The sequence below is a fragment of the Puma concolor genome, chromosome A2, assembly GCF_028749965.1.
Source record: "Puma concolor isolate L17-30 chromosome A2, mPumCon1.1.hap2, whole genome shotgun sequence".
Lineage (NCBI taxonomy): Eukaryota > Metazoa > Chordata > Mammalia > Carnivora > Felidae > Puma > Puma concolor.
Window position 1 is genome coordinate 70,909,392 of NC_141668.1, and position 21,889 is coordinate 70,931,280.

At 41.1% G+C, this 21,889-nt stretch overlaps 1 protein-coding gene across 8 annotated transcripts in view; it reads left to right on the forward strand.

Moving 5' to 3' along the window:
* SLC25A13 (solute carrier family 25 member 13) overlaps nt 1-21,889 on the forward strand; it is a 193,176-nt gene that overhangs the window by 131,978 nt on the left and 39,309 nt on the right. For all 8 annotated transcript variants that reach the window (XM_086695884.1, XM_086695876.1, XM_086695865.1 and 5 more), the window contains 2 exons: nt 5,928-5,980; nt 7,603-7,683. In XM_086695884.1, coding sequence (XP_086552010.1) covers nt 5,928-5,980; nt 7,603-7,683 — 134 coding nt within the window. The remainder of the gene's footprint in view (nt 1-5,927; nt 5,981-7,602; nt 7,684-21,889) is intronic.

Genomic DNA, 21,889 nt, shown 5'->3' on the forward strand with positions numbered 1-21,889 from the left:
AAGCCATTCATTTTGCTGCCAAGCCATTGGAAATAAATAGCTTCAATTAGGAGCATTATTAATGAGTTTCTTTCCTAGTTCCTTCCAACTCTGAGACTCTATATTTCTGAAAGATTTTTAAGTAAAGAATAGCACAGTAGCCCTCTGATCCAGCATACTGCTCCCAGGAACCCCTTTTTGGGTGCCAGATGAAGCTGGAGTTGGAGGTTCCTGATGTGGGCTTCATTCCCACGTCTTCAGCTCAGTTCCCATTGGGTTGCAAAAGGGATAGTGTGATTTATATCTCAACCCCATGAAATTTGAAGACAAAATACTATATTAATATTGTACCCTGTAAATCTTTTCTCGCATTAGCAGCCTTCTGGTAAAGTTTGCCAAGGAAGCATTGCCATATGTGCTGATGGAGCTGAACTAAAATGAGAAGATTAGAAAACTAACCACACTAATAAATTTCATTTGAGGCACTTGGAAAATAGACTGCTGTTTTGACAAGTTAGAAACAACACACACATCCATTCTCTGTTTCTGATGGTTAAAATGAGTTTCCAGACTCCAGCAGAAACATCTTATATTAGAAGCCTAATTTTTCTGCTGAGTTACCCAGATGTGATACATATATGTACTTTCAACTTCAGTGTGATCGTACTGAAGTGCTGTAGCAAGACTGGCTGTTTTGGGTGTTACCGAGCCACGTTCCCCTGCCCCCCCCCACCCACCCACCAAGTCAAGGAACCAAGAGGGTTATTGAAATTCCCAGCTCTGTGACTTGCCATTGTCCCACGGATCATGACCACTTGCGAAGGGCATTTACCCAGGGCTGATGGTGTCAAGGCCCACATCTGTAGTGCCACTCAGATTGCCATCAGATTGCCGTCCACAGCCACGTTTGTTTTCTCATTTAGCCAGGCCAGTTGCCACACGAATGGTACTTACCCAGGACTCCCCATGTGCCAACATCTGGCCCAAGTCTTAGGCATGGATCTGTACTTTGGTTTTATTCTTACTGAGTTGAAGTTATTCATTTGGTGAAACTCAGGGCTTCTAATTCTATTACCTTAACCTCTTAATTACTCTCTGAGTCTTAGCTCTCTGACTTGATCATCTGTCTTTCACCCGCCTCTAGAACTTTTTACTTTTTAAACTTTACTCTCTACTTTAAAAGCCACCGCAGGTATCTACAGTATTTGGTGCACTCTTCTTCGCGTGACATGGGAGAGAAGTTGTGGTACAGGGCACCAGGTAGGGTCACCCCCTACAATCAGACCGCCTGGGTTCAACCTGTTCCCCCATCTAACAGATGAGCGACCTTGGGCAGGCTCCTTGCAGTCAGCTTCAGTGTCTGTTGATGGGATAAAAATAACTTTGCACTGAGTTACTCTTTTGACTTGAGTAGATTAAATGTGTTGATTCACAAAAAGCCCATAGAGCAGTGTGTGGCATGTAGTAAGTGCCCCCCAATACCGGCCGTTGTCATCATCCCTACCACTGCTATTTCTGACCAGCCTTCACTGATCTTGTCCCACCCCTGAATGTGCCACGAACTTGAGATTTGGGGGCCTTTCACTCACAATTCCCTCTGCCTGGCCACATTGCCCTGCATGCTACCCACATCTCTTTTCTCTGGTAAACCTCTGCCTGTCCTTAAAGATCTAGGTCAGGGACCTCTCCTCTTTGACGCCATCCTCCCTCCTATAAGAAACTGGTGTTCTCCAACACGTTCACATAGTTCTTTTGATACCTCTGGGCTGTGGCACTCACCGCTCTTTTTTAAGGTGGTTTATCTCCTTTTGGGCACACCGAGACACCTAGGGTTCCCTTTTCTTTTAAACTGAGAATCTCTCCTGGGGGCAGCACAGATTTACTATGTCCATCCCAGTTCCTTCCAGTCCCAGGCATGCAAAAGGCACTTGGTAAATGTTTGCTGAACAAATAAATATTTGCTGCCCTATATTTAGTCTTAAATACAGGTTTTTTTCTCTTTTGTTTGGTTTTGATTTTTGCTCTTCACGGTGCATTACTAAATTTGTAGTGAGAAAGACAAATCTCGGTAGCTGAAAATGCTGGCTGAAGTGATTGTACCTAACACCGTAGTCATTCGGCTCTGTGGGCTGTTTTTTATTAGTCATTTTAAAAGACTGTCACAGGGTAGGTCTGGAGACAAGAGATCATCATTTAAATCACAGTGCTTTCAACTCATCCATGGTTTTGGTCTACAATTTAATGATGAGAAAAATACATCTAGAAAGTAAATATTTAACTAAACGTTTTGGTCCCTGACCTGAATACAGAGTGACATGGGAATCGTAAATGCTAAGATATAGTTACAGCAGCTCATCCCGATATTCTACCTGTAGAAATTAACATTGTACTTTCATAACGTAATAACAAAGCCTTTCTTCTCCTATTAGAGACATCATATTACCTCATAGGGTATAAGTAAAAGATTCACAAGCGAATGTAGTTTAGAAGGAGAGAACACTGCCTCCTTTGAATACGAGCACTTGCTTTGCCCGATAGTTCATGTTTTCTGTGCTGCTCTGGGTCATTTAGATTATAAAGAGCAAAGCCCTATTCAAACTAGCGAGAGCAGAGCTTGGGTAAGGGTTTACTTGAGAGAGAAGGAAGGCAGAGCTCTCGCAGTGATCCCAGGGCGGGAATGTCCCTAGAAGCTGGCCTCGGAGGGACCAGAAGATGGTCCAGGCTCCTCCTCTCATCTGCGCACCTTTCGTGGGCTGTGTTCTCTCTCTGGCATTTGCTTCCCATTGTCTCCTCTCTGCCATCTCACTTCCTTTTCTTGTCCTTATTTTCTTAACGCTTCACTGTGGCATTAGCACCTCCAGGGCTTCAGCTGGCCGCGTTCCCCACTCCACAGGGCGTCTTCTCAGTTTGTGCCCCTGTGCTAACTGGCTCTTCACCTCTGAGGACTCGGTTATGCTCCTGGGGGAAGATTCCTAACTGGCTAGCTCTACTTCTCTCCCCGCCCCTGCCAGGAATAGAATTTAATGATTCAACACTTACACATAACACCCAGTGCTCATCCCAACAAGTACCCTCCTTAATGCCCATCACCCAGTCAGCCCATCCCCCCACCCAATTCCCCTCAAGCAATCCTCATTGTATTTAAGAGTCTGTTATTTAAGAGTCTGTTATGGTTTGTCTCCTTCTCTGTCTTTATCTTATTTTTCCTTTCCTTCCCTTCCCCCTATGTTCACCTGTTGTGTTTCTTAAATTTCACATATGAGTGAAATCATATGGTATTTGTCTTTCTCTGACTGATTTATTTTTCTTAGCGTAATACCCTCTAGTTTCTTCCATGTTGTTGCAAATGGTAAGATTTCATTCTTTTTGATTGCTGAGTGATACTCCAATGTATGTATAAACCACATCTTTTTTATCCGTTCATCAGTTGATGGACATTTAGGCTCTTTCCTTACTTTGGCTTCTATAGATAGTTGGCTGGCTCCACTTATGGTACCAGATCACAGGGCCCAGGTTGCTGAACTCAGTGGCTGCATCTATCTTCGGTGTCTTACCCTCGTCCAATCAGCTGTGGTCCTGGGGTGCAGCAGGCTCAAAGAGTGGCTGTCTAGAGAAGACCTTGCAAACTCATATGAGGATTAAATGAGTTAGTAAAGTGCCTGACACACAATGAACAATTTGTGAGCTGTTTTCAAGTTAGTTCCTTTTATTTTTTTTTTTTTAATTTTTTTTTTTCAACGTTTATTTATTTTTGGGACAGAGAGAGACAGAGCATGAACGGGGGAGGGGCAGAGAGAGAGGGAGACACAGAATCGGAAACAGGCTCCAGGCTCTGAGCCATCAGCCCAGAGCCTGACGCGGGGCTCGAACTCACGGACCGCGAGATCGTGACCTGGCTGAAGTCGGACGCTTAACCGACTGCACCACCCAGGCGCCCCAAGTTAGTTCCTTTTAAACAACATTCTCATTAGCATCATCCTCATCACTCAGTTCCACAATGAAATGAGCTTTCTCACATTTTTTGTAAATGATAAGGCTGTTTTATATGTACTTTTTCTAGAACCAGAAGCACAGAAAAACACCTCTTTCTTGTAATGATATCAGCAGAGCAAGAAAATGATGAATGACAACTGTCAGTTGTCCTTATTGCCATGTTGGCATTGGTGGGGGGGGGGGGGACCTTGGTGAACTGATGCTCAGACGCTAAAGTGTAGAGCCTTTCCCAGCTGGAGCAGATTACCATGATGTCAGAAAGAGGTCCAGGGCTGTCAGATGGATGGATGGATCAATCGATTGATCACTCTGTCTTTACAATAAGCTCAAATTATCTTTGAAACCCTGCGCTACTCAATAAAACATGTCTGCAGGCTGAATATACACAGCCCTCATGCTAGTAGCAACTTTTGTCCGTGGGCTTAGGAAGAATAGTGTGTGCCAGGCTGGTGTCTCAGAGGACTTTGCAAGTGAACCCTTTTATGTCGATGAATTAGAAAATTGTCCTTGATAAAGGCTAGCATCATGAAGCCCCTCTTGAGGACAGCAGTATGACACCGGGAACAATGTATTCTGATCCTCAGGGATAGCTTGCTGCGTGTTTCCAAGAAAAGGCATATGCCTTTGATTTTATTTTCTTAGAAAGAACAAATGAAAATAATAATATTTTTTAGTTTACCTATATAGGTCCGCTCCTGCTCTAAGCTCCTTTCCTGGAAGCGGCCGTAACCTCTCCCTTGTGCTCTGATTCGTAATTCCCACTCAGCCTACATGTTTAAAACTGAACTCTTGGGGCGCCTGGGTGGCGCAGTCGGTTAAGCGTCCGACTTCAGCCAGGTCACGATCCCGCGGTCCGTGAGTTCGAGCCCCGCGTCAGGCTCTGGGCTGATAGCTCAGAGCCTGGAGCCTGTTTCCGATTCTGTGTCTCCCTCTCTCTGCCCCTCCCCCGTTCATGCTCTGTCTCTCTCTGTCCCAAAAATAAATAAAAAAAAAAAAAACAAAACGTTGAAAAAAAAAAAAAAACTGAACTCTTCACTTCTCACCCCTTCATCTGTACCCAGGTATTCATGTCAAACCCACTTTTTCTTTTGGTGTCTCCTCTCCTGACCCACACACGCACGCGCACACACACGCGCATGCATGCACCCACACCCACACCCATTAGTATGTCCTGTCTTTTTTCCACCCAGCAGCAAGAATTGGTCTTTTTAAAAATATGAATTAGCATGTCACTCTCCTGATTGAAGCTTGTAATTACTTTTCATTGAACTTAGAATATTATTAAACTCAGGACCCTGGCCTACCATGTGGCGGTAGCATCTGGCCCCGACCTGTGTCACGCCTCACTCCTGCTTTGTGTGAGGCAGCTCACCAAGGTTCACCCTCATTTTTGAGCACACCAGGCTTGTTCCTACTCTGCTTTCTTTGCTTTATCTGTTCCCCTTCCAGAAATGCATTTTTCCCTAGTTGTCACGTCTTCGGAAAAGCCTCTCCCTTGCTTCCGTCTGAGGCTGGTCCGAGCAAGAACCTTGTTTGTCTTGTGCTTGTTGCTAAGTGAATGAATGGCTAAACTGTGGGCCTTTGGGGGTAGGAGGGATGAGAAGAGTGTTAGAAAAAATAATCTATTCACTACAGTGCACTTATTTCACTTCAGAGGCAGAAGGGAAAAGAACAAACTTACGGAATAATGAGATTTCCTGTATCACTAATACTGTTGACTTACCCAACGTGCAAACGACCCAGAATATGAGAGGGAATTTGCTTGGGCCTGATGTGACTCTGAGACACATTAGTACTTACACATACCATTCCGAGTATTCTCGTTAAAAGGAATAGCAGAAAATCGCTGCAAAGATTGCCCCAGTTTTTAGATGGTGATCCCCTCTTTAGAGCTGTTGATTTGTTTAGTTAACAGTAATTTATTTAACATACTTCTACTTTTTGTTGTTTTTTAGGTCTGTTGCCACAGTTATTGGGAGTTGCCCCAGAGAAGGCCATAAAACTTACAGTAAGTCTTTTGAGTTGATGCTTCTTAGGAAGGGAGTTTGCATACACGCAGGAGTCCAGCAGATACTCTCATGGGAAATAGTGGGTTTGTGTTTCCTCAGAGGCGCTGGCTAATCTCAACCGAGGCCCTCGTGACACCCAGCTTCTCGCTGTCCTCCACTGAACACCGAACATCCACACATGTGATGTTGTATTTGAACAAAACTTACAGCGGCTGCTACCACCACTACCGCCACTGCCACAGCGGCAGAGGGGGCAGCACTTGCTGCTAAGTTAGTCTCGAGACCGACCATATGAGGCACAATGCGTATGATCTGCTAGTGTTTAATCTTAAGCAAAGTGTGACCCAGAGGTTAGATAAGGAAAGTGTGGTCCACGGGGTTTAAGTGTTTACCTGTGTTCACACAATTCACGAGTGGGAAGATTAGAATTCGAAGCCAGATTTTTCTGACTCTGAAGTTCAATTACATGTGCTGTTTATAGAATTCATGTGTTGGGTATATTCTCTGAGCATCTGCTGGGCCACATGTTCAGGAGTCTGAGTTCTAGTTGAAGTTGATCCTTTATCCACTGCCAGGCTCTCATGTAACAGACGGGCGATTTTCAGGAAGTTTGTGGAATGGGTGGATCCTGCCTTTCTATCACGAAGGTCATAAAGCCCCAGGAAGTTCAACTCTACTTTTAGACTGGGCTCTGTAGCCATGGTGCCTGAGATTTTTTTACTGTGTTACTGCGTGACCTTGGGACACCTAATCTTCTCTGGCTTGTAGCTTCCAAAACCATGATTGATTTTTTAAATTGCTTGTAGTACATACCAATTTGAGTAGATGATACTTAATTAATTAATGTTACTGATGTTGAGAATCCCTAGATACTGAATTTTTATTAAGCTGAAAATTCTCCTTATTCAACTTTGTCTCAGTAATGAGTTTTGTTTTAGATTAAATTTTGTTAGAAGACTTGAAAGTGATTTTTAATCAAACTCTGTGAAATAGTTTTTAACTTCTAAATCATATGGTTTTATTTTGTCCCTCATGTCAGTATGTCTCTCTTATGCTCTTGTGGTTGCCAGACATATTTACATTTTAGGCTTATAAGCCATCTCTTTTCCTTTTCCTTCTCCTTCTCCTCCTCCTCCTCCTCCTCCTCCTCCTCCTCCTCCTCCTCCTCCTCCTCCCTCTCCTTCTCCTTCTCCTTCTCCTTCTCCTTCTCCTTCTCCTTCTCCTTCCCTTCCCTTTTTTCTTTTCTTTTCTTAACATTTTATTTTTAAGTAATCTCTTACTTAAAGAGTAATTTCCACCCCAATGTGGGGGTGGAACTCACAACCCTGAGATCAGGAGTCACATGCTCCACCGACTGAGCCAGCCAGGTGCCCCTGGCCATCTCTCTTTCAGTTTCTTTCTCCCTGAAACATCTGGAAGATACATAGATAGATAGACAGACAGAAGACAAACTACATATGTAGTTGAGGGTACTTATCAAACTCTTACAATTCTTAATTTACTCAGTTTATGATTACTTCAGTATACTTAGAAAAAGAACATACTTACAGTTGTATATTTATGTGTGTTTAATGCCTTTCTTTGTGTTTTTCATCATCTCCCATAAATATTTTTCTTTAAGGTGAATGATTTTGTGAGGGATAAATTTATGCACAAAGATGGTTCGGTCCCACTTGCAGCAGAAATCCTTGCTGGAGGCTGTGTAAGTACCTTTTACAGAACTCTGTGTTTGAAAAGATTATTGCACATGTATATCCCCACCATGGTAACCTAACGTGGACTAAGGCTTCTGTTCAACCACAGATCCTGTGCAAGGGCAGAGCCTTCTAGGGCACGGACAACCATTCCTGAGATGGAAGGGTAAACGTTCCTGATCTTATTGCCTGTTAAGTCATGCCTGTTAAATCCATCATTGCTTTTGGTTGGTTCTGCAGTAGAGGTCATTTGTGGCAGAAGTGTTTGGCCTTTGAAAAAAATCTTTGCTAACCTTTTTCTGAAGTTAATTTGTAGCACGTTCTTTCCTCATGGCACCCTCTGCTGGGTCAGGCACTTAAATTTGTCGTTTGGAGTCAGCAGCCATAGCTCTGTGCTTTGCTTTACCTTACAATACCAGCGACTCCTCAAGCTTCTCTGTGCTTCTGGAAAAAGGACACTGGGAAAAAACTGGCTGACTGTGTTCCGCATTGTCAAAACTGCTTGGAATGAGTATTTCTTTATATGAATGAACAACCTGCATCTTGTTCTTAAGCTCTGCAAAACATGATGTCTTGTTTTATCTCATGTACAGGTTTGTTCATGTGAATGCAAATACTTTAAGTAAATTAAACTCTTCTACAAAGACTGGCACTATTTAAAGATAAGGTTGGTTAAGTAAACAGACTTTGATCACTAGGGCAATACAATATCGGTATATTTTCCATCTAAACCTATGTTTCTTGTGAGAAAGATGAGGTCATTTACTTTTTTTAATTAGCTTGTTCTCTGCAGGGAGTGGTACTCACAAAATAATCTTTTCTTGAAAATCATTGCGTTTAGATGGCAATGGCATCTAAAGGGCAAACACCTGAGAATATTGAACCTTTGTTTGGAAAGGGCTTATTGTCCTCACATTGAATGGGGGTTCCTTGAATGCAGCAGGAACTAAGAAGTCCTAGTCCTGGTAGTTCTTAAGAATTAGGTGGAATTTGGCTAGTGCCTGACTCTCTTTCTGTTTGATCACTGACCTGTCATAGACGGCCAAGTAGGATCCCCTTGTCCTGTAACTTTAGGAGCATTCAGGATGGAAAAAGGGAGGCTTTAATGTCCTAAATAAAAAGAGCACACAATAATAATCAAAAAGAATATTATTAGAAGGTGTAACAGCTACTCTTCCTGGTAAGCAGTCTTCATTTGAAACAACCATAGTGTTCATTTGAGTAACTAGATTTTCTCATTGCAAAGTGGCATGGCCACAGTCTGTCTGGCCTGGCCTCCAGGCTGGCGCACGGGACTTGAGCTAACAGGGTATTTCTGTAAGTCACATGGGTTTGCTTTTCTGAAAAAGTCAGGTTTTAAACCTGCTTAAAAAGACATGATTGTACATCTCTGTAAGAATTTAAAATGTGAAATTAATTATGTGAAACTGCTCGAGATTTTGGCAATGATCTGGAGGTTTATTTTCTTTTTAATGAAAACATTTTGCCTGCACCCGGACCTGGGTGCCGGGGAGATGGGTTGTGGCGCGTCCTGTCTGCCGTAGGTGGTCTTGTTCTCTTGTCTGTGGTCGCCCATTTTAAACCCAAAGCACAGATTGGCATCAGAAGTGGATGCCTCGTCATTGTAAAGAGGTGTAGCCCTTCTTCAAACCTGATCTAAACACGGGCTTAAAACTGGAGCCACTTGGGCTTTGCAGCTACTTAAACTCTCTGTGAAAGGAGGTCTGCCGTCCTTCATCTCAAAGGCTGGTAGACAGCGGGGTCCTCGATGTTTCAAGTCTCCCGTGTTGCTCCTGCCACCAGCGCTGCTTTAAGATGAGAGAGTTTATTTTTTGAGTAAGCAGTCCTGTAGGTAGCAAACAATCCAGACCCTTCAGATCTCTGAACAGTGGGACGGATGATCCCATCTTCAGTGTGTTTTTAAAGCAGCTGCACCTTCCCTTGCCAGCTGCGACAGCATTTTCCCATCCTTGGAGCCAGACACACACCTTAGAAAGTCCTGTGAGCTCCAAAGCCTCGTCTCTCCACCTGGGAATACAAAGGGCTTTGAAAGCTTGGGTCACGTGGCCAGTCCCCCTTCTTAGTTCACCCGAGCATGCCAGGCAATGACTTCTGAGTCCCCGGGGAGCTCCCCTTGCTTCGTTATTACTGAGAATTAGTACACATGGCTGACTTTTCACTTGTAACTGAAGCTGCTCATTTCTTTGAAGAAAGCCTTTTCTGTTTTATTGTCTGTTTTCTGCAAAAACAGGGAAAATCCGTCAGGAGGCCTTTGTCTCATTACCTTCATAGCACTTAGCAAAGCTAATAGTCTGTTTTATTATATTGTTTCAGAAAAACAACCACAATGATAGTAAATTTGGAGGAAGTTTTTGGAAGAAGAGGGAATAAAATTAATACCCTTTATTAATTTATTTTTGAAATAGTAGAATCTCTAACTGAAGAGATAAATCTTCGGTGTCATTGATATGGATAAAAGGGTTAAATCTGGCTCAATTTTTAATGTCATTGTTTGCACTGAGATTAGATTTCAGTTAAAATTTGATTTCAGTTTTCTGAGCATTTCTGTAGATTCACACTTAACGGTAGTGATATGTTCAGCACAGTTCAAGACTAAACGAAATGCTGAGCCTGGGGCTTGCAAACTCTGAGTCTGAAAAGTTCTTTGCGGTTTGTGTTTTCTCCATACCTTGGTTTTCTACAGGCTGGTAGTTGTAGGAGTTTTGACAGAGACCCAGATCCTCAGGCATCCCTGCACAAGTATATACCTTCTGTTTCTTTCCATTTTTCCCCTTCTCGGGTCACGAGCTCAGCCCCTGTAGGGGGACATGATTGGGGGTCACTGTCAGTGATGGTGGGGCTCACAGGAAATATGGCAAAGGGAAAGGGGTCTGTCACTACCCATTTCCAAGTAGATTCCCAGTGACTTTAAAAACATACTATCTCTCACCACGTTGTTATTACTGTGTTGCTGCTTAGAAATAACACAGGTAATGCCATCTGGTCTGGAAACATCCGTCCTTAACATAATAATTGTGTGTTGACTGTTTTCTCTGCATCCAGTGAAATAAGAGGATTGAAATCCTCAGAGGTCTGGGATCTTCATTTCTTGATCCTTCGATCTTAACAAGTCTTCAGATAAGGAAATGCAAGTGGTGCCATTACTGTTTTCAAGGACAATATAAAAATGATGAGTAACTTATTTGGCAGGAAAATAAATCCCCATTGAAATAAAAAGAAATGAAATAATATTCACCAGGAAAAAAAAAAAGTCAAAGGATGAACCTCTCTCTTTTAAAGCTCATAGTCAGTAAAAATTACTTGCATACCAATAGAAAATAATAGCATTCTGTAATAATTTTTAAGGAGACAAGTAAACATGCTTTTCGAACAATGGTGCTTTGACGATGGTTCCACAGTAGTCTCTTCCTGTTGAGATCCATACACATAAACACACAGATGCTGATTGGTATGTATGTGTGTGTGTGTAATATATCTAATGCTTATGGAAGTTTATATTCATTTCAAGTGACAGAAAGAATTGATGTGCTCACATCACTGGTTTTGAAAGGGATTGGTGAGATTATGACCACTGATGAAAACATGGCATGAAGAGCAATCTTAATTGCAGTCTCCTGCAATATGACCCTGACGTTGTTGCCTGTATTCCCATTGTTACCGGTGATTCCTGTATGCATATTTCTATGCCTGTATAGCAGTGTATCAGAGACCATTTTTTGAGGCAAGTTTTTATCATTCATCTTTTTTACATGACATTCAGCGGCAGTTAATCCTCACTGTTTAAAAAACAAAAAGAGGGGCACCTGGGTGGCTCAGTCAGTTGAGCGTCCTGCTTCGGCTCAGGTCATGAGCTCACACTTTGTGAGTTCGAGCCCCGCGTCGGGCTCTGTGCTGACAGCTCGGAGCCTGGAGTCTGTTTCGGAATCTGTGTCTCCCTCTCTCTCTGCTCCTCCCCTGCTCATGCTCTGTCTCTCTCTCTCTCAAAAATAAATAAACATTAAAAAAAATTTAAAAAAAAATGATACAAGACACCGATGTGCCTACCACTTAACGTAAGACATCAAATTTAACACATGCAACTGGAGGCCCTCCCATATCTGACACAATAGGTTTTCCCTCTTCCGTCTCCCAAGAGATAACCCTATCCCGAAATTGGTGATTTTCATTTCCATGCATGTCTTTATACTTTTTATAAGTGTAAACTTGAGCCGCATAAATATTTGCTTTTGGAGGCTTCATTCTGGCTCCGTGCTACAGGAGCGACTCATGATTCTTAGGTTGATGCTGTTGCATTTTTCCCACTAGCGCAACTCCTATGCTTTGCTCGCAAGAAAAGAATATATTGTAAATGGGGATATTCTATTCAAATGTTGTCATGTGGCATACAGTGAGTATGCCTGTTACAGATGTGTGGATTTACATGATTTTATACAGCTATGATTGGAACAGTGTATTTATTTAACCAATTTTTTGTAACTTGGAGTTTCTTCCCTAAAGTCCTTTCTTCAGTCTCACCATTTAAACTGCTGCCGGACACTAAGTAGGTTTAAAATGATAACCCTCCCCACTGCCAGCACACATGCTCCCTGTGTGCCTTACTGCCCTCACTTCTTGCCTCCTTCCTAGTGGGAATCATATTAGTGTTCGTGAGGAGGACAGGCGCTCTGGTTATCTATTGCTATATAACAGGTCATCCTGAAACTTCTTTTATTGTCGCACATTTCTGTGGGTTGACTGGGTTCAGCTGGGTGCTTCTCATTTGTGATCTCCATGTGATATAGCTGCAGATAGCAGCTGGGGCTGCAGTCATCTGAAGGCCTGACTGGGATGGATGTCCAAGATGACCCCCACTTGTGGCTGGTAATGATGCCAGCGAGGCTGTTGTCCAGAGCACCGAGTGTGGCTTCTCTGGGTAGCTTTGGCTTTTCAAACCTTGACGGCTTGATTCTAAGCAAGTGCTTCCCCAAAGTAGGCATGCTAAGAATCCTGGGCAGAAGCTGCAAGACTTCTTAGGACCATCTGATTTTGAATGTCACTTCTGCTCTCTTCTCTTTGTCAAACAAACCACTTACACCAACGTTCAAGAAGAGAGAAATCAGATTCTATCTTTCAATGAGAGTAATGGTAAAGAATCTTTAAACTATCTTTGGAGGGTTCAATAGGCAGTATTGTAGGACGAGAACATCCTCATTGTCCCCTACTTGATACGATTTTATAGTTAATCCCACGCCTTCTCCGAGGATCTGTTGCTGATTCTAGAACCCATTCCTGCTCCAGATTGCTCTTGATTGCAGGGGCAGAAACTCATTAAAGTAGCAATAGCTGAGTGAAGGTTTACCTTGAGGGTGTACATGACATTAAAGGCTCTTGAGAATTGAGGCAGCCCTGGGAACTGGCTGCTTCCTGCATTTTCTCCTGTTGGCCATCTTGGTTTTTCTCACAGTGACTTTGCATCTCTCTGCACATTTCTTTAAAGACGGTTTTCTTTCAAAGCAGTTTTATGTTCACAGAATTGGGAGAAAAATATAGAGATTTCCCAAATACCTCCTACCCCTACACATGCATAAAGTCACCACTATCAACATCCCTCACCAGAGTGGTATGTTTGTTACAATTGATGAACCTACATTGACACATCATTACCATTCAAAATCCATACTTTACCTTAGGGTTCATTTGTGGTATTATACGTTCAATGGGCTTGGACAAATATATAATGAAATACATGTATCATGTTAATAATCACACAGAGTATTTTTCCTGCCCTAAAAATCCTCTGTGCTCTGCCTATCTCTCCCCTTTGCTTCCACCCCTAGCAACCATTGATCTTTTTTACTGTCTTCATAGTTTTCCCTTTTCCAGAATGTCCTGTAGTTGGAATCATGTAATATGTAGCCTTTCCAGATTATCTTCTTTACTAGTGATATGCATTTGAGGTTTATCCATGTCTTTCATGGCTTGATGGCTCATTTCTGTTTATACTAAGTAATATTCCTTTGCCAGATGTACCAGCAGTTTATTAATTCTCCTACTGAAGAACATCTTAGTTTCTTCCAAGTCTCAGCAGTTATAAATAAAACTGCTATAAACATCCTGGTGCAGGTTTTTGTTGAAAATGTAAGTTTTCAACTCCTTTGAGTAAATATGGAGTACAGTTGTAGGATCTTACATTAAGAGTATGTTTAGTTTTATAAACAAACGAAAGGGTATGTTTCGTTTTGTAAGAAATTCTCCAAACTGTCTTCCATACGGCTGTACTATTTTGCATTTCCACCAGCAACAAATGAGAGTTCCTGTTGCTCCACCTCCTTGCCAGCATTTGTCATCATCAGTGTTCCACATAACTTTTTTTTATTTTTAGAGAGAGAGCATGTGAGTCAAGGAGAGGGGTGAGGAGTGGAGGGAGGGAGAGAGAGAATCCCAAGCAGGCTCCAGGCTCAGCGCAAAGCCCAACACAGGACTCGATCCCACGATCCTGGGATCATGACTTGAGCCAAAACCAAGAGTTGGACACCCAACCAACCAAGTCACCTAGGCGCCCCTCCTCTTTTTTTCCCTTTTCTGCATAGCTGTTTATTTTGTTTATTATGTTTTATTTTGTTCCTGATGGTGTTGACTTCTTCAAGAATTCTCTTCATGTCCTTGCTGGCCATCTTGCCTCTCTCCCTAACAAATGACTTTCAGCTTCTTTTCATCCTCCTCAGCCCCAGCTAATTAGTGCAAGTAGCTCAATTTTGTTTCGTTTTGTTTTTCATTTAATTATTAGAGGGGGAATTTGATTGGCAAGCATCAGCTTCATGTGTCAGGCTCTAGATCAGCCTTGAGTCATGACCCCACTCAAATATTAATAACTTTGCTAAACAAAATCATTTGTTTCAACCATCTTTAAATGCATTCAAACACTTCTTGTACTTTTATTTTGGTTTTAGCTTGAATTCTGTATGGATCCTTTGAATAATAGTGTATGTACTTTTGTCATAAAGTATACCCAAAGGCATATTCTTTATGACTGAGTTTGAAATCCCTTGAGGTTTTAGACCAAATCATATCAGACCAAGGAGAAAAATTCCTCATGGAATGAACACATAGCTCTGATAATCAGCTTATGAGTCAGATTGCCTGAAGTGGATTTAAGTCCTGCTTCTGTGATCTTTCTCTTCTCAGGGTTTTATGTGAAGATGTGGTCTCACAATGTAGTTTTCTTAAGGCAGACTTTTTATGTGTGATGGGTCTTTGCACATCTCCTACTTATAAATACAGAATGATGTAAGGCTCAGTCATTAAGTTCAATTTCTGTGAGGTTGCTCCCGTGTGACATGTCAAGTAACCAGGATTTATTATGATTTATATTGAGGCTGTGGAAATAAGGTTATTATTTTTTTAATACTTGCATATTTATTTGTTTATTTTTAGTTTATTTATTTTGAGAGAGAGAGCTTGAGCAGGGGAGGTGGAGAGAGAGAATCTGAAGCAGGCTACACACTGTCAGTGTAGAGCCCAATGTGGTGTTCCAACTCATGAACCGTGAGATCATGACCTGAGCTGAAATTAGGAGTCAGACACTTAACTGACTGAGCCATCCAGGTGCCCCATTGCTTGCATCTTTATAGTTCACTTATAGTTTAATGAAAATCTAATGGTTAGTTAGCTCGTTTTCAGATTTTTGTCATTGTTATTGTTTGGAATGTTCTCTGGGAGGTTTTTTGACATACCCCAAAACGTATGCCCATATTGTAAGTTTCTTTCCTTCCTCCCTCCCTCCTTTATTCATCAATGGCAATTTCTATTTTAATAGATGACTTTCAACAAGATTGAAGTGAACTAAATTATTTTTGTTTTCATAAGCTTTACATTATCTACATTGCTTTTCATTCATTTCCATATATTTACAAACTTAAAATTGTACCAAACACATATTTTAGTCAAGATCATATCATAAACATTTTCTATATATCAACATATATTGTGCCTTTTAATTATGAAAAAAATAGCCATATTAAAGCTAAGGTAGAAAACAAAGCAAAAGAAACTGGCCATAATTCAATTCTGATATTGTAAATTGTCTTAATTTGTGTATATGCTTTATCCCTCTCCTTCCACTGTGTTGACTTCAAGGCTTAGAGACTGTATGAGGTATTATGTAGGACCTGTTATGTTTGTCATTTATGGTCTGGCTTTGCCACTTAAGGAGCTCTTCCTTTATTAGCCTTGTGCTGTCAGCTAATTGCATCCTGGGGATCATGGGTAAATGTTGCCTGAAATAAGACATCTATAAATGCTGAGGATAGGACCTACATCAAACTATTATACCTGCCCCTAGCATTGTGTCTGATATATGGGAGAGGCTTTAAAATACTTACTGAATGAATAAATGCTTGACTAGAAGGTCTTGAGAGAGCAGTAAACATAAGGCAGTTATTTGATATACTGAGTTGCTATTAATGTAGATAGAAATAGTCATTGAAGGAACAGTAACTATAGGAATCAGAGTGTGAAGGAATTGATGGACTTTAGGGAATAGCAGTAACACGCCTACATATGTAAATATCTAGGATGTTTCCTAAGAAATGTTTTCCATGATAACTCGGTAAGGGAACCAATCTTTAAAAAACTTCAACTTCTGTTTATTTGGCTTCATTCCAACCTCCATCTTTATACAGAACCTTAGGAACAGGATGAATATAAAACAATTGGGGCATTTGATAGAGTTTATATATTATTACTTATGTTAGTAGAAAAGATTTTATTGAATGGTTAACATGTGAAATTATCATGTCAGAATCATGAAGGAGTCATACAAAAGAGTGGCTTTAAAAACAAAAGAGACTAACAGTGAGATTCCACTACCCATCTATTAGAATGGCTGAAATCTGGAACACTGACAATATCAAATGCTGTGGAGCAAGAGGAATTCTTATTTATTGCTGGTAGTAATGCAAAATGGTACAGCCACTTCAGAACATAGTTTGGAGATTTCTTACAAAACTGAACTTACTGTAAGATCCAGCAATTGCACTCCTTGGTATTTACCCAAAGAAGTTGAAAACATATTTTCAACAAAAACCTGCACAAAGATGCTTATAGCAGCTTTATTCATAGCTGCCAACACTTGGAAGAAACCAAGATGTCCTTCAGTAGGTGAAGGGATAAATAAACTGTGGTACATCCAGACAAAGGAATATTATTGAATCTAAATAGAAATTAGTTACTGAGCCATGAAAAAACTTGGAAGAACCTTAAGTGTATATTACTAAGTGAAAGAAGCCAATCTGGAAAGGCTACATACTATGTGATTCCAACATAGAATCCAGAATAGAACATTCTGGAAAAGACCAAAACTGTGGAGACAGTAAAAAGATCAATTGTTGCTAGGGGTGGAGGAGAAGGGGAGAAATGAATAGGCAGAGCACAGAGGATTTTTAAGGCAGTGAAAATACTCTGTGTGATACTTTCATGATGGATCTGTGTCATTATACATTTTTCCAAACATACAGAATGTACCAAGAATGAACCCTAAGGTAAACTATGGGCTTTGGATGATTATGTGTCAGTGTAGATTCATAAATTATAAATGTAGCACTCTGGTAGGGGGAGTTGATAATGGGGAGGCTATGCATGTGGCGGGGTGGGGGGGGGTGGCGAGGGTATAAGGGAAATCTGAACCTCTCCATTTTTTTGTAAGCCCGAAACAACTCTAAAAAAAAAGTAAAAGAGTCAATAAGTAGCAAAAAATGTTAGCTATGGCAATATCTAAGTTTGGAGGTTTCTGAGAAGCCCATCAGGCAGCTCTATCACAGTTTGACCAGAAAGTCTTCTGGGGGTGGGACTAAGGGACTGGGCTGGATGGGAATTCTGCTGCCTTTCTGCTTCTAGGAAGAGCCCTTTCTCCAGATTTCTGCTTGACTTGGAGCAAAAATAAAAGAGCTATTGGATGGCACTAAGGGTCCATCAGGATGGCCTCCCTAGCTAAGAGCTGCCCTTTGGTGGCTCAGAAATGTCATCTCATTAGGGGAAAGTCCAACTGGTGAGAGACCCTGAGCCAGCCTGATGTCTCTTTTCTATTTTCTCCCATCTGTGGCAGAGCCTGAGCCTGGTTTGACTCAAAACAGTTCAAACCCCAGGCCATCCTTCTGGTTATCTAATAAATAGGGGAGGGGCTTGTTATGATGTGAAAATATGAAGAAAGATTGGGCCACAGCTTTCGTATGCTTTAGACACTGAAGGTCTGTAAATCATTAAATGATTCTGGTAGTAGCAGTCAAAATAGACATGTATCACAGCCAGAGCCCAAATGCGAACATATTTGACAGATCTGTAACTTCATTGCTTTTTAATGTCAGTCAAACAGATTCCACTTTGGTTTCTTAGCCAGGCTTCCATACGCCTATTAAAACCCTATGAAGTTGAAAATATGAAACTTAATATTTGTAAAACATGTAAACAGCATAGCCTTTTTCCACCGTGCCATGTAGTTAAGAAATTAAGAGTAGGGAAATTTCAATTTGGTATCTCTCAAAAACAATTACATGATGAGAATCTATTCTCTTTTAAAGTTTCCTAATAGTCCAGTAACAGATTTTTTTACTTAAGAGCTTAATTTACACACCAGTCAGGAGGCAATCCTGTTTTGTTTCATGTCTAGAGGTGTGCAATTAGACAGTCAAATTGGTTCACTAGGGCTGCCATGACCAAATGCCACAGACTGCATGGCTTCAATAATAGAAGTTTATTTTCTCGCACTTATGAAGGCCGGAAGTCCCAGATCAAGGTGTCTGCGGGTTTGGTTTTCTTCCGAAGTCTCTGTTCTTTGCTTGCAGATGGCCGTCTTCTTGCTGTGTCTTCCCATGCCATCCTTTGGTCTGCATGTTGCCTGTGTTCTAATCACCTTTAAAGACTCCAGTCTTGTGGAACCAGGGCCCATCCGTATGACTTCATTTTACCTTAATCACCTCTCTGAAGGCCCTGTTTCCAAATACAGTCACGTTCTGAGGTATAGGATTAGGTCTTCAACACACAATTTTGGAGGGACCCAATTTAGCCTATAACACTAAGAGTTAGGCTAAAGGTTCTTTTCTCAACTTGCAGTGAGGACTGAACTTCTTGACTGTACAAAGTGATAACCTCTCCTGTGATGGCACTGGGCACCGGATCCAATACTTTCCTTTCAGAGCAAGTTAGAGGGTGCGGGGCCTCTTGGCCTCACATCCCCTCACAGTCGCCATCTTCTTTGTGAGATTGTTGAATTCCTGTATTCCGTGTTGCGAAGTACCTGACTACTGTTGGGTACTGTGTTTTAATTTAATTCATTCACTACTATTTGCTGAATACTTCTTTTGTACCTGTGATCTTTTTTTTTTTTTTTTTCAAGTAAGCTCTATGCCCAACATGGGGCTTGAATTCACAACCGTGAGATCAAGAGTCGTACACTCTGTGGACTGAGCCAGGCACCTCCCTGTGATCTTTCTATATGATGATAATATCTGTACTACATACAAAGTATTTTCATGTCTCCATGTAACATTGAGTTAGTAAGAGAATAAATAGAAAATACCTTAAATCTTAGATTTCTTAAGAAATCTTTATTTTTCACTTTAAATACCAAATATTGTCATCATTTGAGTGTTCATTTTGTATGTAATGTGTATCATTGGTAATTTACTAGTGTAGACCTTTTTTGTAGTTACAATCTTATTTGTATCCAAATAATCAAAATACTGTATTTAGGTTTTAGTTTAAAAAAGCCATATTCCATAACTTCATATTAATCTATTTTTGACACATGTAAGCACACATTTTAGAATGTCAGTGTGCAATTAGATATTCTTAGCACATGTCATTTGTGAAAAGCACTTTAAATCTAAGTACATTCAATTGAGCATAATTAAAATATCAAGATACACATTCTTCATATACATTTTGCCACTTAATTTTTTAAGTAGCTATAAGTATCTACCATGTGAATTCAAATTAAAGGGAGGTGATTAAATACAGTTATATTTAATGCTTTTAGTTTAAAATGTAGCAGGAATTGCACTGTGTTAAAAAAAAAAATACCCCGCTATGTTTTCTGTGGACAGCAGATTGATGACAGGATTGATTTTTTTTTTTTTTTTTTTTTTTTTTTTAATGCAAGACTGTTAGTAGTTTCTGAATATTCTCAAGACTTTTGGCTAGACTGGTTTGGGGAGGCAGATCATACGAAGCATGCCTTTTCATCTTGTGAGTTCTTCTGACTCAACTCCCCAGGTCCCAAGAAAGAATGTTCAGGGATACTATCCAGGTTAGGAAAGAAGCCTTGGAGAAGGGCTTGTTTAGTTCCTAATAGGTGAAAGAAAATGGATCCTAGGGAATTAAGAACTGGAGCTTCTGGACCAGACCTTTACATAATGTGTTTAGGCTGTGGCTATTTTCCAAAGTTTAATAATAAGCAGGCTTGGTAAGTCATCTTCAAGGCATATAACTTTAAAACCTACTTGTTCACAATTATTGGACCTGAACTATGTTAGGCTCACTTTAGTGCGAAGGTCCCTGTCCTTGGAGAAATTGGGCAGTGCATTAGGGTCCTGCAGTATGTTGCCTTTCTGAATGTTTCTTGACATTCTGTTTTTAAAAAAGCAGATGAATCACCTCCCAGAATAAAATTACCTATGCAGCATCCGAAGTGTTAACAGTGAACTTAATCATTACGTAACATAGCAAGAGGAATTTGGGTGACAAAATCGTGAAAAAGAAGAAATCAAGCTTATAGTCGCATCTGGTCAGTGAGCCAAAGCTGTGACGGAAGCCACGTTTCAGGTTCTTTGCAGACTATCTGGCCCATTTCAGAGAGGGGGTATTAGAGGGAAAAAACCTGTAATTTTACTTTGAACCATGAGGAGTGTGTCATATGAAAAATTAGAGCATTTGGAAATAACGATGCTTGTGTCGATAGAGCCCTATTCATTTGAGAAGCTTGGTGCTTGGGCTTCATGCTGACATAGTTGTAGCTTCCATAGTCCTATGTCCCTTTCTGGTTGCTCTCAGCCCTCCTGGATGCAAAGGTGAGTTTATGAAGATCATGGATTTTAGACAGGAATCACAACCACTGAAACTGCCCTGGAGACATGAACTTGGATTTGTATTGGTAGCAAAATGGGGCATCCAGCATTCACCTGGGACAGCTTTAAAGGCCCGAAACATTAGAAGTTGATCTTGAACATAAAGGGCATCTGTGTGGCTTTCCTTCCAGCAGTCAGATTACCTGGTCAGAAGAATGTGCACTGTGCCTCGTTTTCAGCAGTGGGAACCTAGTCTCTGTCTCAGTTCCTTGTGCAACTGGTGGTGCTCATTTTCAAAGTGGTTTGCTAGTGTTGGGGGCAGTTCACACCTACATGGAACCACAGAAAGCATCCTCACAGGCAGTGTATGGTCAACTCTGCTGGATAACTCTCTTATCTAGCCATTGTCATTTTTACCAGCTCCTGCAGCAGGACGTGATTGACCATTTCTCTGTAACAAAAGTATTCAAAATTAGAAGTACCCACTTTTATGGAGTGTCAGCTTGAATTTAATTAATAAAGTTAAGTGAATTTAAATTAAATAAAAACTCTCTGGTTATGTGGGGCACCACTCTATCACCCATCACTTAGGTGAGTTTTTGTGTCCCCCCCCCACCCCCGCCAAACTTTTTTTGCTCGAGACTGCTACTTCCTGCAATCCTCAGTATAAATATGTTTCCCTCAAAAAGAAAGTTTAATTTACAGGTTTCTAGGAAAAGAAAAAATCGGAACTCATTTGTACTGGTTGAGGGGGTTTGGTAAGTTGAATGATAAGCAGTATCATTGATTGAGTAGTATGCCAGGCACCAGGATGAGTGCTCTATGTACCTGTTTCCATTTTATTTTCACACAGTCCTGTGAGTAACAGCCAGAAATGTGCTCTGTAAGGTGTGTGTGGGGGGGGTGTTCATTAGTTTTGTTCACTCTTACACATCTGCTGTGGAGTTGGCACATAGTTTCCTTAAAAAAAAAAAAAATGCTACAAAGCATTTTGTCACATTGACACTAGCATTCACTGTTAGTGCAGTGGGCAGTATACATACCTAGCCTTGTCCGGGTGAGAATCCACATAAGACTGAACTGACTCATTCCTCATCTGCAGGCCTGTGCACACAGTGGGGTCTTAATGGAGAACCCACTGGGTGCTGCCCCGTGG